This window comes from Lagenorhynchus albirostris, chromosome 11, assembly GCF_949774975.1.
Source record: "Lagenorhynchus albirostris chromosome 11, mLagAlb1.1, whole genome shotgun sequence".
NCBI classification, from domain to species: domain Eukaryota; kingdom Metazoa; phylum Chordata; class Mammalia; order Artiodactyla; family Delphinidae; genus Lagenorhynchus; species Lagenorhynchus albirostris.
This window is the reverse complement of record NC_083105.1, coordinates 654317-667739: the sequence shown is the minus strand read 5'-3', so window position 1 is coordinate 667739 and position 13423 is coordinate 654317. Positions and strand designations below refer to the sequence as shown.

The 13423-nt window shown below is 60.1% G+C and overlaps 1 protein-coding gene across 3 annotated transcripts; it reads right to left on the bottom strand.

Annotated features, from left to right (window-relative positions):
* Positions 1-5411: 5411 nt before the first annotated feature.
* On the bottom strand, positions 5412-13296 carry LMF2 (lipase maturation factor 2). Of its 3 annotated transcripts, XM_060165625.1 has the most exons (15): positions 13152-13296; positions 12353-12606; positions 12173-12201; positions 11816-12030; positions 11563-11741; positions 10942-11083; positions 10663-10788; positions 7435-7540; positions 7265-7361; positions 7001-7183; positions 6696-6864; positions 6425-6536; positions 6256-6352; positions 5929-6180; positions 5412-5567 (listed from the first exon to the last, which is right to left on the bottom strand). In XM_060165625.1, exons 1-15 carry the CDS (start codon positions 13243-13245, stop codon positions 5433-5435), a joined length of 2190 nt encoding a protein of 729 aa, XP_060021608.1. In that variant the 5' UTR covers positions 13246-13296; the 3' UTR covers positions 5412-5432. The 3 variants fall into 3 exon arrangements, with proteins under 3 accessions (XP_060021608.1, XP_060021610.1, XP_060021609.1); XM_060165627.1 differs by lacking the exon at positions 5929-6180; XM_060165626.1 differs by lacking the exon at positions 5412-5567 and having other exon boundaries at positions 5605-6180.
* Between the last annotated feature and the right edge of the window lie 127 nt (positions 13297-13423).

The window sequence follows — 13423 nt, the reverse complement described above, 5'->3', positions numbered from 1 at the left end:
TGGTGATCATTTCCTCAAAAATGGACAAACTCAGGCTTCCCTGGTGGCGCAGTGGTTAAGAATCCACCTGCCAACGCGGGGGACATGGGTTCGAGCCCTGGTCCGGGAAGATCCCACATGCTGTGGAGCAACTAAGCCCGTGAGCCACAACTACTGAAGCCCGCGTGCCGCACTGAAGAGTAGCCCCCGCTTGCTGCAACTAGAGAAAGCCCCCGCGCAACAATGAAGACCCAACACAGCCAAAAATAAACAAGTAAATAAATTTATTGTTTAAAAAAATGGACAAAGGAAAACGATGACAGCATTTATTGCCAATGATAACATTTAGCTTTCAAGAAACAATTGGGATTTGGGAAAACTTGTGTCCACCACCGTGAACTTGACAGCTTCCTCATACTTAAAGATTTGTCTGATAAGGTGGATGGTGAAATTAATGAGTGTGATTTTTTTTTAGACTGTACGATGGAATGTGTCAACATCTGGAAGATTTGCATAACTCACTGAGCCAAGATTTTCCAAATGACCAATATGTGACCCACCAAAATCACACCTGAGTGAAAATATCCATTCAGAGTGCAAGAGGCACACATGGATTTTCACGTGGGAGAGGACAGAAGGCTCACTGGTAAGGTTTCAGATTCCAAATTGCAGTAACCCCCAAGAAACTACCACTCGCACCCCACGACCCCGAATCAGCGGTCCGATGGAACGGTGAGCCCCCAGCCGAAGCCCTAGCCATGGTGCCAGCTTGGGGACGGCGCCTCTGGGAGTCGGGCTGTGGAAAACGCCGTGTCTGGGAGCCATCTGGTGCACGTGGCTCTCACTCCTGCACCCGCGACCCCTGGAGAAGCTGCTGCTGCCTGCCCCAGTGACCGGGTGACGCTGCATGTGGAATGCACTTCTCAAGGAAGCAGTGCTTCCTCCCACAGACAGCCCTCTGAGCTGGGCAAGGCCAGCCACGTGGCCCTTCTGAGCACCTCGGCAGCAGAATGAGCAGAAGGCTGAGGGGCGTGACCAGGGCTGACCTCCACTGGGAAAGGGCTGCTGGTGCAGGGCTGAGAGGCCAGGAGGACTGGGAACAAGCTCCTGGAGACCCATAGAGGTGCAGTGCTGAGTCCAGCAGCCAGCTTAGTGGAAGACGGCAGCGCCCTCTGCAGACGGGCCCGAGGGCTCAGCTGCCTCAAGACGGTGGGCGTGGAGGCCCGACCAGCCCTGCCTCGTGATTGTTGCAGGACCAAGCACAAGCCGTATTTTTCCCTTGCTGTCCTTCAAACATCTTCTGGAGGCTAACTTCACCGTTCAATGAGATGTGAGATGTAGAATTTCGAGATGCGACTGTACTGAGCTCATGGGTGGGTGTCCAGCTGGAGCCTGGAAGTGATGTGGGTGCCTCCCCATCTGGCAGGAGCGAGGGGTTTCGAGTGAGATGTAGAGTGGCTGCCTTGCGTTAGTGGAACGTTGTGTGGGTGTGGGGAGGGAGTGTGAATCAGAAAGATGGACTTATCAGGGGCCTGGGTACCCAAGCGGGTGGGTGTCGGAACTCTTCCTGTGGACAGAGGCTCTGCCTTTCCACGAGTCTGGGTGGGAGGCTGGGCTGCACTTCCTCTCCCACCTTTCCTTTTGGAAGCCAAGAAGGGGAGAAACTTGGTGCTCGCCCAGGAGCCATGGGGCCCACATCCCAGCCCCACTGGACTCCGGAGTCAGCCCTGGGACCCGGCACTGTGTGTCCTCACCAGGCCAGGCTATGGTAAGGTTTTGCCTCTGGTCAATCTCAGTAAGTTTACTCTTGGTAAAGGGAAGTTCACGTGAATTACTGGCTCATTGCATTTGTATGTTTATTCATTTATGGGGTTTTTTTTGAAGCTTGGGAAGATTGTGTTGCGTCCGATGACTGAACAGTTAGAAAATAAATTAAATTTATAAAGCACTTAGAATATTTTAGGCATTTAAAATTCATAAATGGAACCCTTCAGAGTTGTTGCTAAAACCTGCTAGAGTTAAATAGAAGAGAGAAAATGAAAGTACAGGGATTGGGAGACTCACTACTGTTAAGAAGACAATACAGTTAACCCTCGAACAACTCCGGCTTGAGCTGCACGGTCCACTGGTATGTGGATTTTTTTTCACGAAATACATATTACAGCACCACATGACCCTCGGTGGGTTGAACCTGTGGATTTGGAACCTCGGATATGGACGGCAAACTGTGAGGTTATCCTCGGATTTTCAATTGGTTAGTGTTGGTGTTCCTAACCTCAGCGCTGTTTAAGGGTCAAACTACTATCAAAGTGATCTACAGATTCCATGCAATCTCTATCAAAATTCCAATGGCACTTTTTTTTTTGCAGAAATAAAAACATCCATTCTAAAATTTCAAGGGATCCCAAATAGCAAAAAAATCTTGAAAAACAATAAAGCTGAAGGACTCACACTTCCCAATTTCAAAACTCACTATAAACCTACAGTAATCAAAACAGTGTGAGGGACTCCCCTGGCAGTCCAGTGGTTAAAACTCCACAATTCCACGGCAGGGGGAGTGGCTTTGATCCCTGATCTGGGAATAATGATCCAGCGCACCACATGGCGAGGCCAAAAAAGAAAAGGGGTGGGGGCCAAAGGACTTGGATAGACAGTTCTCCAAAGGAGATATACAAACGGCCAATAAGCACATGAAAATATGCTCAACATCATTAGCCATTGGGCAAATGCAAATCAAAACCACTTTGAGGGCTTCCCTGGTGGTGCAGTGGTTAAGAATCCACCCGCCAATGCAGGAGACACGGGTTCGAGCCCTGGTCCAGGAAGATCCCACGTGCCGCGGAGCAACTAAGCCCGTGCACCACAACTACTGAGCCTGCGTTATACAGCCCGTGAGCCACAACTACTGAGCCCATGTGCCACAACTACTGAAGCCCACGCGCCTACAGCCCGCACTCGGCAACAAGAGAGGCCACCGCAACGAGAAGCCCGTGCACCACAACGAAGAGTAGCCCCCGCTCGCCGCAACTAGAGAAAGCCCGCACGCAGCAACGAAGACCCAACGCAGCCAAAAATAAATAGAGAAGACAAAACAAAACAAAAACAAATCACTTTGAGATACTATTTCTTACCCATGAGGACGGCTTTTATCAAAAACGGGAAAAATAACAAGTGTTAGTGAGGATGTGGAGAAACGGGAACCTTGGTACACTGCCAGAGGGAACGTAAAATTTAAAAGATGCAGCCGCTGTGATGAAGGCTGGCGGCTCCCCAAAAAGTTAACCATAAAACTGCCACGCGATCCTGCAATTCTACTTCTAGGTATACACCCGAAAGAACTGAAAGCAGGGACTCAAACAGATACTTGTGCACCCACGCTCACAGCAACATTATTCACAACAGCCGAAATGTGAGAATAACCCAAATGTCTAGTGATGGATCAATGGACAAAATGTGGCATAAACATACAATGGAATATTATTCAGCCATAAAAAGGAATGAAGTTCTGACACAGGCTACTGCACAGATATACCTTGAAAATATTATGCTACGTGAAAGAAGCCAGACATATAAGGGCACAAATTGTATGACTCTATTTACACGGTGTCCAGAATAGCTAACTCCACGAAGACAAAAAGTAGATCGGGGTTGCTGAGGTCATGGGAAGGAGGGGTTGGAAGACGCCAGCTAGGCAGAACAGGGTTCCTTCTTGAGATGATTAAAAGGTTTTAAAATTGACTGTGGTGATTGATGCACAAGTCGGAATCTACTGAAAGCCACTGAACTGTGTCCTTGAAGTGGGTGAGTTGTATGGCACGTGAATTACATCTCAAAGCTGTTATGGAAAACAAAACACCTCCCCCACCCCACTCCAACAGACATTCATACACTGAGCTTAAAAGCCTAAAGAACAGATTTTTAAATTTTAAATATATTACAGTTTAAATATATATATAGTTGAAACTGTTATATTACAGCTGTCCCTCCGTATCCAAGGGGGATTGGTTCCAGGAATCCCCCCAGATACCAAAATCCACGGATGCTCAATTCCCTTACATAAAATGGTGCAGTGTTTGCGTAAACCTACACACATCCTCCATACACTCTAAATAGTCTCTAGATTACTTATAATACCTGATACAAGGGAAATGCTATGTAAATAGTTGTTGATTGTGCAGCCAATTCAAGTTTTGTGTTCTGGAACTTTCCGGAATTTTTTTCGATTATTTTCAACCCGAGGGTGGTTGAGTCCGTGGATGCGGAAGTTGAGGATACAGAGGGCCAACTGTACTGTCTTTGTTTTGTTTTGTTTTCTTTATTGCTTTCTATTCCGTTGATTTTTGCTCGTTTTAAAAAATATTCATTTATGGCTCTGTCGGGTCTTACTTGCGGCATGCGGGATCTTTTGCCGTGGCGTGCAGGCTCTCTAGTTGCGGTGTGCGGGCTTAGTTGCCCCGTGGCATGTGGGATCTTAGTGTCCGGACCAGGGGTTGAACCCGAACCCCCTGCGTCGGAAGGCGGATTCTCAACTATCTGACCACCAGGGAAGTCCGCGGGCTGTTATGTACCGTCTTAAGCCAAAGGTCAACTTACAGGTCATTTAATTGTGTCTAGGAGCATCCGAAGGCTCAGGTCACAGGTCCCCTTGAGCCATGTGTGACAGTGGGCACGGGCTGAGCGTGGAGCACTGTCTACCTGGGTCAGTCGGGGGGGCTCAGTGACTTGGGGGGAGGGGTTGGGCACACTGGGGGGCTCTCCAGGGGTCTGTGAGGTGAGAGCATGAGGGGTAGGGGCTGAGGGCAGAGCCAGACACAGGGGAGGCAGTGACTTCCTGATTGACAACCGATCTCCAAACCAAAACCTGGACAGTGCCTTCATCTGCTGCTCCCAGGAAGTGGTCAGAACACAGGTGGTCATACGCATCCTCCCTCTTCCGCCCCCGGTCCAGGGCCTCTGTTCCTCCTTGCTCTCCCAACCCACGCCCCATTCCGCTGTCACGGGCCTGACGAGTTCCCTCCCTCATGTCTCCTCCACCCCTGCCTAGGCAAGGGCCAGTGTGCTGACCCTTCAGTTCTGCCCTGAGATGAGGAAGCAGGAGCAGGAGAGTGGGAAGGGGCTGCGTTCTGGTGAATTCTCCAGTCCTCAAGATGGTTTCAGGCCCCCACATTCCAGCACCAACCTCGCGGCCTTGACACGTAGAGCTGACAGGCCGGCCAGGCTGTGCGGCACTGAGGCTCAGGGCCTCAGGCAGCACCAGCTCACACACTTGCGTCCATTTTATAAACGAGAATGTTGAGGACTGCACAGCAAAGGCACCCAGGAAGACTGGTCAGCGATCAGCCGGACAGTATCTGGCCCGTGTCCACTGTCAAGGGCAGGGACGGCCCACTGCCCTCAGGCTCCCCAGTGGGAAGGAAATGGCAGGCGCAGGATCAAACACGAACTGCCTTTATTCATTCACGGATCCAAATGACAGGACAGGCTGCTGTGGAGGTGACCTCAGGGTCATCTTTCCTCCTCTCCCGCAGCAGGGCAGCCTCATCCCTTCCTATGCAGGAGCTCGCGTCAGCGGCATCAGGCTCGGACCCCTACGGTGGGAGCAAAAGGGAAGGACCTCCCACAGCCCTGATTACAATGTCCTGGGAAGGACCCTGGGCCAAGTCACACACGGGCCTCCTGGGCCATCCATCAGGCCAGAGAATGCCCTGGGATGGGACGTGGTTAGCGTGGGTGGACGAATGGGCCCTCGAAGCAAAAGGGCAGCCAGCGCCTGCCCCACAGGGCAGCACCCCAACCTGCGTCTGCGTGGCAGCTGGCTAAGGCACGGTGGCTGGGCCACACCCTGATGCAGAAGGCCAGAGACGAGCCGGGACCCTGACCCTCTCCGGACGTGTGGCTGACAGAATGGGCCTACTTTTTCCGCCGAGGGGTCTGGGAACCGCTGCTTACGTCGGGGGCTGGGGAAGCTTGTTTGCTGGCGGCCACCGAGTCCTCCGTGGGGGCTGGCCTGTGCTTCTCCTCCTTGGCCCGAGGGGAGGACTGGGGGCCCAGTAGGGCCTGCATGACCCTAATGGCCCCCACGGTTCCGAGGAGCCCCCAGAGCAGGGCAGGGGCCTCCAGGGCAGACAGCTGTTTCCGCATCCAGCGGAGCGCCTGAGCCAGGGTGCTGCTGGAGCTGCGGGGCCGGGGCGGGCTCTTGTCCTGGGGGGCGGGGGGGTGGAGTAAGGCCTGGGCCCACCCCTGCCGCCCACCCCAGGCTGGGTGACGCCTTCCCACCTGAAGGCCAAACTGGCGGAGCAGCGTGTCCAGCGTCGGGTCCCCCAGGGACACGGACGGGAAAAATTCCTCCACCCACTGGCGTCGCCACCACCGGCTGCAACAGCACGGGGCACTCAGGCGGCGCCAGCGCGCAGGCCCCGCACCCCCGCCTGGCGCCCGGCCTTACCCCTGCTCCCCGGGCTTCGAGAACCAGTACTTGTAGCGCTGGGCTCGCACGTAAGTGGGCGGCTGCTTGTGGAAGGGGTACCTGGGCGCGTGGTTCTGGATGAGGCGGATCACTGCGAGGGGCGGGGAGCTCGCTCAGCCCGGGCCCTCCCCGCGGCCCCGCCCCCCAGCCCCCACCAGGCCCCGCCCCTCCCGGCGACACCTCCAGCAGCCCTGCCCCCGCAGGTACCCCCAGACCTCCCTATAGGTTCCGCCCCACGGCCCAGCCTCACCTGGCTCTTTGCCCTGCAGCAGGCGGAGGACCAGGCTTGTGAACCAGGGACTGTGCGTGTGCGGGCCCAGGGCCGCGAACCACATCTGCCAATCGAGGCGCGGCTGGTGGGGCACCACAATGGGGGGCGCCCGGCTCACGTTACCCGGCTTGTACATGAACTCGATTTCCTGCTGGGCAGAGTGAGGTTTAGCATGGTCAGCAGGACATGGTTCCCGGCTCTTGCCCCCAACGCCACGCCAGTGGGCTCCCCAGCCCCGTGGAGCCCGCCAGGTGCCCCAGACAGCGGCCCCAGGGAGCTCTCACCGTCCAGTGGTGCCCGTCATAGCTGCCCTCGAGCACCACCTCGGGACGTCCACCCAGACCAGTCATCCGGCGGAAGAGGCCGTAGGCGTGGGCCAGCTGCAGGTGCTCCACGGTGCCAAACAGGCGGTGGGCCCCCGTCCAGAGGCGCCCATGGGTCGAGGGCTCCATGTAGGAGTACGGCACCTAGACACAGGCAGGCAGAGGCTCAGCGACGACCTTCCCGCCCCTCCCGACCCCCTACCCCGGCCGCAAGGGACTACTCACCAGGCTGATCGTGAACAGGGCCACCGTGGCGGCGCCGAAGATGGACAGCTGGACTGCGGCGCAGAACTTCCGCAGCCACCCTCGCACTTGGGTCCACCTGGGGGGCAGGGGGCCGAAGCGCAGTCAGGCCTGCTCTGCACGGCCCTACCCCACCCCCTTAGACCACGTACCTCCAGAGGGCGGTCAGCAGTTCCCAGGCAAGGGAGGCTGCACCCAGCCACATGGTGGGTGGGGTCACCATCTTCAGCCACTGGGAGAACTGGTGGAAGGTGAAGGCTGCGGAAGGAAGGAAGGGGGCGTGAGGAGGGATGGGAGAACTGGTGGAAGGCGAAGGCTGCGGAAGGAAGGAAGGGGCGTGCGGAGGGATGGGAGAACTGGTGGAGGGCGAAGGCTGCGGAAGGGAGGAAGGGGGCGTGCGGAGGGATGGGAGAACTGGTGGAGGGCGAAGGCTGCGGAAGGAAGGAAGGGGGCGTGAGGAGGGATGGGAGAACTGGTGGAAGGCGAAGGCTGCGGAAGGAAGGAAGGGGGCGTGCGGAGGGATGGGAGAACTGGTGGAAGGCGAAGGCTGCGGAAGGAAGGAAGGGGGCGTGAGGAGGGATGGGAGAACTGGTGGAAGGCGAAGGCTGCGGAAGGAAGGAAGGGGGCGTGCGGAGGGATGGGAGAACTGGTGGAAGGCGAAGGCTGCGGAAGGAAGGAAGGGGCGTGCGGAGGGATGGGAGAACTGGTGGAAGGCGAAGGCTGCGGAAGGAAGGAAGGGGGCGTGCGGAGGGATGGGAGAACTGGTGGAAGGCGAAGGCTGCGGAAGGAAGGAAGGGGGCGTGAGGAGGGATGGGAGAACTGGTGGAAGGCGAAGGCTGCGGAAGGAAGGAAGGGGCGTGCGGAGGGATGGGAGAACTGGTGGAAGGCGAAGGCTGCGGAAGGAAGGAAGGGGGCGTGCGGAGGGATGGGAGAACTGGTGGAGGGCGAAGGCTGCGGAAGGAAGGAAGGGGGCGTGCGGAGGGATGGGAGAACTGGTGGAGGGCGAAGGCTGCGGAAGGAAGGAAGGGGGCGTGCGGAGGGATGGGAGAACTGGTGGAGGGCGAAGGCTGCGGAAGGAAGGAAGGGGCGTGCGGAGGGATGGGAGAACTGGTGGAGGGCGAAGGCTGCGGAAGGAAGGAAGGGGGCGTGCGGAGGGATGGGAGAACTGGTGGAGGGCGAAGGCTGCGGAAGGAAGGAAGGGGGCGTGCGGAGGGATGGGAGAACTGGTGGAGGGCGAAGGCTGCGGAAGGAAGGAAGGGGCGTGCGGAGGGATGGGAGAACTGGTGGAGGGCGAAGGCTGCGGAAGGGAGGAAGGGGGCGTGCGGAGGGATGGGAGAACTGGTGGAAGGCGAAGGCTGCGGAAGGAAGGAAGGGGCGTGCGGAGGGATGGGAGAACTGGTGGAAGGCGAAGGCTGCGGAAGGAAGGAAGGGGCGTGCGGAGGGATGGGAGAACTGGTGGAAGGCGAAGGCTGCGGAAGGAAGGAAGGGGCGTGCGGAGGGATGGGAGAAGTGGTGGAAGGCGAAGGCTGCGGAAGGAAGGAAGGGGCGTGCGGAGGGATGGGAGAACTGGTGGAGGGCGAAGGCTGCGGAAGGAAGGAAGGGGGCGTGAGGAGGGATGGGAGAACTGGTGGAAGGCGAAGGCTGCGGAAGGAAGGAAGGGGCGTGCGGAGGGATGGGAGAACTGGTGGAAGGCGAAGGCTGCGGAAGGAAGGAAGGGGGCGTGAGGAGGGATGGGAGAACTGGTGGAAGGCGAAGGCTGCGGAAGGAAGGAAGGGGGCGTGCGGAGGGATGGGAGAACTGGTGGAAGGCGAAGGCTGCGGAAGGAAGGAAGGGGGCGTGAGGAGGGATGGGAGAACTGGTGGAGGGCGAAGGCTGCGGAAGGAAGGAGGGGGCGTGCGGAGGGATGGGAGAACTGGTGGAGGGCGAAGGCTGCGGAAGGAAGGAAGGGGCGTGAGGAGGGATGGGAGAACTGGTGGAGGGCGAAGGCTGCGGAAGGAAGGAAGGGGCGTGCGGAGGGATGGGAGAACTGGTGGAGGGCGAAGGCTGCGGAAGGGAGGAAGGGGGCGTGCGGAGGGATGGGAGAACTGGTGGAAGGCGAAGGCTGCGGAAGGAAGGAAGGGGCGTGCGGAGGGATGGGAGAACTGGTGGAAGGCGAAGGCTGCGGAAGGAAGGAAGGGGCGTGCGGAGGGATGGGAGAACTGGTGGAAGGCGAAGGCTGCGGAAGGAAGGAAGGGGCGTGCGGAGGGATGGGAGAAGTGGTGGAAGGCGAAGGCTGCGGAAGGAAGGAAGGGGCGTGCGGAGGGATGGGAGAACTGGTGGAGGGCGAAGGCTGCGGAAGGAAGGAAGGGGGCGTGAGGAGGGATGGGAGAACTGGTGGAAGGCGAAGGCTGCGGAAGGAAGGAAGGGGCGTGCGGAGGGATGGGAGAACTGGTGGAAGGCGAAGGCTGCGGAAGGAAGGAAGGGGGCGTGAGGAGGGATGGGAGAACTGGTGGAAGGCGAAGGCTGCGGAAGGAAGGAAGGGGGCGTGCGGAGGGATGGGAGAACTGGTGGAAGGCGAAGGCTGCGGAAGGAAGGAAGGGGGCGTGAGGAGGGATGGGAGAACTGGTGGAAGGCGAAGGCTGCGGAAGGAAGGAAGGGGGCGTGCGGAGGGATGGGAGAACTGGTGGAGGGCGAAGGCTGCGGAAGGAAGGAAGGGGCGTGCGGAGGGATGGGAGAACTGGTGGAAGGCGAAGGCTGCGGAAGGAAGGAGGGGGCGTGAGGAGGGATGGGAGAACTGGTGGAGGGCGAAGGCTGCGGAAGGAAGGAGGGGGCGTGCGGAGGGATGGGAGAACTGGTGGAGGGCGAAGGCTGCGGAAGGAAGGAAGGGGGCGTGAGGAGGGATGGGAGAACTGGTGGAAGGCGAAGGCTGCGGAAGGAAGGAAGGGGGCGTGCGGAGGGATGGGAGAACTGGTGGAAGGCGAAGGCTGCGGAAGGAAGGAGGGGGCGTGCGGAGGGATGGGAGAACTGGTGGAAGGCGAAGGCTGCGGAAGGAAGGAAGGGGCGTGCGGAGGGATGGGAGAAGTGGTGGAGGGCGAAGGCTGCGGAAGGAAGGAAGGGGGCGTGAGGAGGGATGGGAGAACTGGTGGAGGGCGAAGGCTGCGGAAGGAAGGAAGGGGGCGTGAGGAGGGATGGGAGAACTGGTGGAGGGCGAAGGCTGCGGAAGGAAGGAGGGGGCGTGCGGAGGGATGGGAGAACTGGTGGAAGGCGAAGGCTGCGGAAGGAAGGAGGGGGCGTGCGGAGGGATGGGAGAACTGGTGGAAGGCGAAGGCTGCGGAAGGAAGGAGGGGGCGTGCGGAGGGATGGCCCAGCCTCCGCCCTCTGAGCCCCCAGCTGGCACTCACTGGCCTTGGAGTGAACAGTGCGCTGCTTCCAGTCCACCTCCAGGCCAAAGCAGTGCACCACACCGCAGGCCAGCAGCCCATAGACGGTCAGCTCCAGCAGCAGGGCCAGCAGGGCCTTGGGCCAGGCTGCAGGGCAAGGAGGTCATGGGTTGGTCGGGAACAGGGCTGGAGGGTCTACGGCCAGGGGGCTGGGGCGGAGCTAGAGCAGGGTCACTTGCGGGGGGCTGGCAGGCAGCAGGGGTGAGGATGGCTGTCTGTCCGGGACAAGCTGACACTCACAGGTGGGCGTCTTCTTGCGGCGGCTGTTGCCAGACGCGGCGGCCAGGTGTGCATCATCCAGGAGGGCAGTGGTGAGCACCAGCGTGAGCAAGTTGAAGAAGTTGTAATTGCCAGTGACGATAATCAAGACTTGCAGCAAGACCTGGGGAGGGGCTGGACTCAGAGCTTGCAGGCGCCGCCCCCTTCCTGGGCCCTTCAGAGCCTACTTCCAGGCCTCTCTGCACCATCCCCCCCGCCCCGCCCCACCTAGATCTTTCCTGCAGGCCCCTGTGCCCTCCTCGTCACCGCACGCAGACCTCTGTTTTCCCACTCCGCCTGTCCTCCCCCTGGGCTCACAACTTCCACGGCTCCCCACCACCACCTGGAGAAAACCCGAGCTCGGCACGCCTCGTGCGGAGGCCCTTTGCCACCTTCCCCTGCTGACCCAAGATGGACATCCTCCAGCGAGGCTGCAGCCCCGCCCCACAGGCATACCTTCAACCTCAGGCTGACTCGCTCCTCTGCCCATGAGGCCTTTCTGACTGCTGGCAGCAGACACCCCATCCCCAGTGGGACCCTCTGGGCAGTGCAGAGGAAGGCCACGTCCTGCCTGGCTTCCTGACGGCTAAGGACCCCACCCACCTGGGAGTAGAAGGCAGCCAAGCGCAGGCGGCGAACTGGAGCGAAGAACAGAGGGGGCACTGCAATCTCGATGAGGAAAGTGGCCACCACGCCGAGCTTGTGCAGCCAGACGGGCAGATGGTGGGCAAACCAGGAGGCGGGCGTGGGCAAGCACTGAGTCTCGAAGTGGTAGGTGAGGGCTGCGGGTGACAGGCGGGTGGTCAGCGCTGGGCAGAGCCCCCAAGGCTGCCCCACGTCCAGGCAGGGACCTCACCGGTGAGCCCCCACCACGCGGGGCAACGGCTGGTCAGCTTGACCACACCCGAGGCAAACATGAGGCGAAAGAGCAGCCAGCGCACGAGCCAGAAGGGGAGGTCCTCGTGGGGCGGGACCCCTGCCAGCCTGCCCTGGGCCTGCTTGTGGCGCGGGGGCAGCCTCAGAGCGGCCACCAGCAAGGCCAGGAAGCCAGTCTCCAGCAGAAGGGAATCCCTGTGGGGAGAAAAAATAGCACAAAGGACCTCCTCCCCATCAAGGCTGCCCCCCTAAGGGGGTCCTCCCGGGAGAGACAAACACACCCCACCCCATCCCACCCACCCAGCCTCCTGCAGCCCCACACCCAATAGTCACTCACCACTGGAAATAAAGAAACACCTGGCCCACCTGCAGGGAGAAGGGCTGTCAGGGAACAGGGGGTGTGTCTGCAAAGGCAGGCAAGGCAGAGGCACGGGTGGGGTGGAGAGCCCACGGGCCTGGAGCGAGCTGGAGATAAGGGTCCCAGTGGTGCAGGGGGCAGCAGGCAGCCCTCACTTGCCTGGTAGGCAGACAGGTAGGCAGCCCAGAGCAGCAGGTAGACGAGGAGGTGGCGCAGCTGGTGCAGCAGCAGGGCTCCCAGGGCCAGCAGTGTGCCCAGCAGGCTCAGCAGCTCCAGGCCTTGTGCTGTGTCCAGCCCCAGTAGCGGAGTCTCCCACAGCAGCGTTGGGGTCTCCCACAGCTGCGGCCAGCGTCCCTTTCCCTGCGGCCGCAGTGTCCTCCGTGCAGGCAGGATGCCCTCAGGGCCGTACAGGCCTGTGAGAGGGCACGTCAGGGCCACTGCCCTCCAAGGCTTGGACTCCTCCCACCAGTCAGGGCCTTCAGGCCCGCCTCCCCAGGTCAAGCCCTGCAGACCCCCGCCCCCCAAATCTAGGTCAGGACCTGCTGACTCTACCCGCTCACAGGTCAAGGCCTGCTGACCCTCCAGACCCCCCCACCCAGGTCAGGCCCCAGGCCTACCCGACTCCCCCAGGTTAGGATCTTCCACCCAGCAGGGCCCTGTTCCCCCTTCCTCCGCGCCAGAGCCTGTTCTCTTACCTGCCCACCAGGTCTGGGCCCAGCCCCCTCAGGGCTCTGCCCCCCCGACCCAGGTCAGAACCCAGAACCCTACTGAAACTGGACCCTTGCACGCCTTCCCACTGCCCACACCCCCGCGGCCCGCAGGACACAAACCGCAGCCCCCTACCCCGTGCATCAAGGCCTGGACCTCACTCCCGCCCCCAGGCAGCGGAGTGTCGGGTGGGGAGATGAGGGGTCACAGGGCGCGGGTTGGTGGGGGGGTCCGCCTTCGGCGCCCTCACCCGGGATCTGCATGTAGAGGGAAGCGAAGGCGAACATGAAGACGGCGGCCACGCCCTGGAGAAAGAGCTGCCGCGGGAGCCGGGAGCCAGCCATATCCGCTACGCTGCTGCGGGAAGGACTGGATCCCAGGGTCCGGTCCAGTCCTCCCCGCCCCGCCCCGCCGGCGACAGCTGCAAGCCCCACCCCGCCCCACGCAGACGCAGGCCCCGTCCCCACGCATGCCCCGCCTCCGGGGCGTCCTGAGACCCTTCCGGCGCGATTCGGCAGCCTC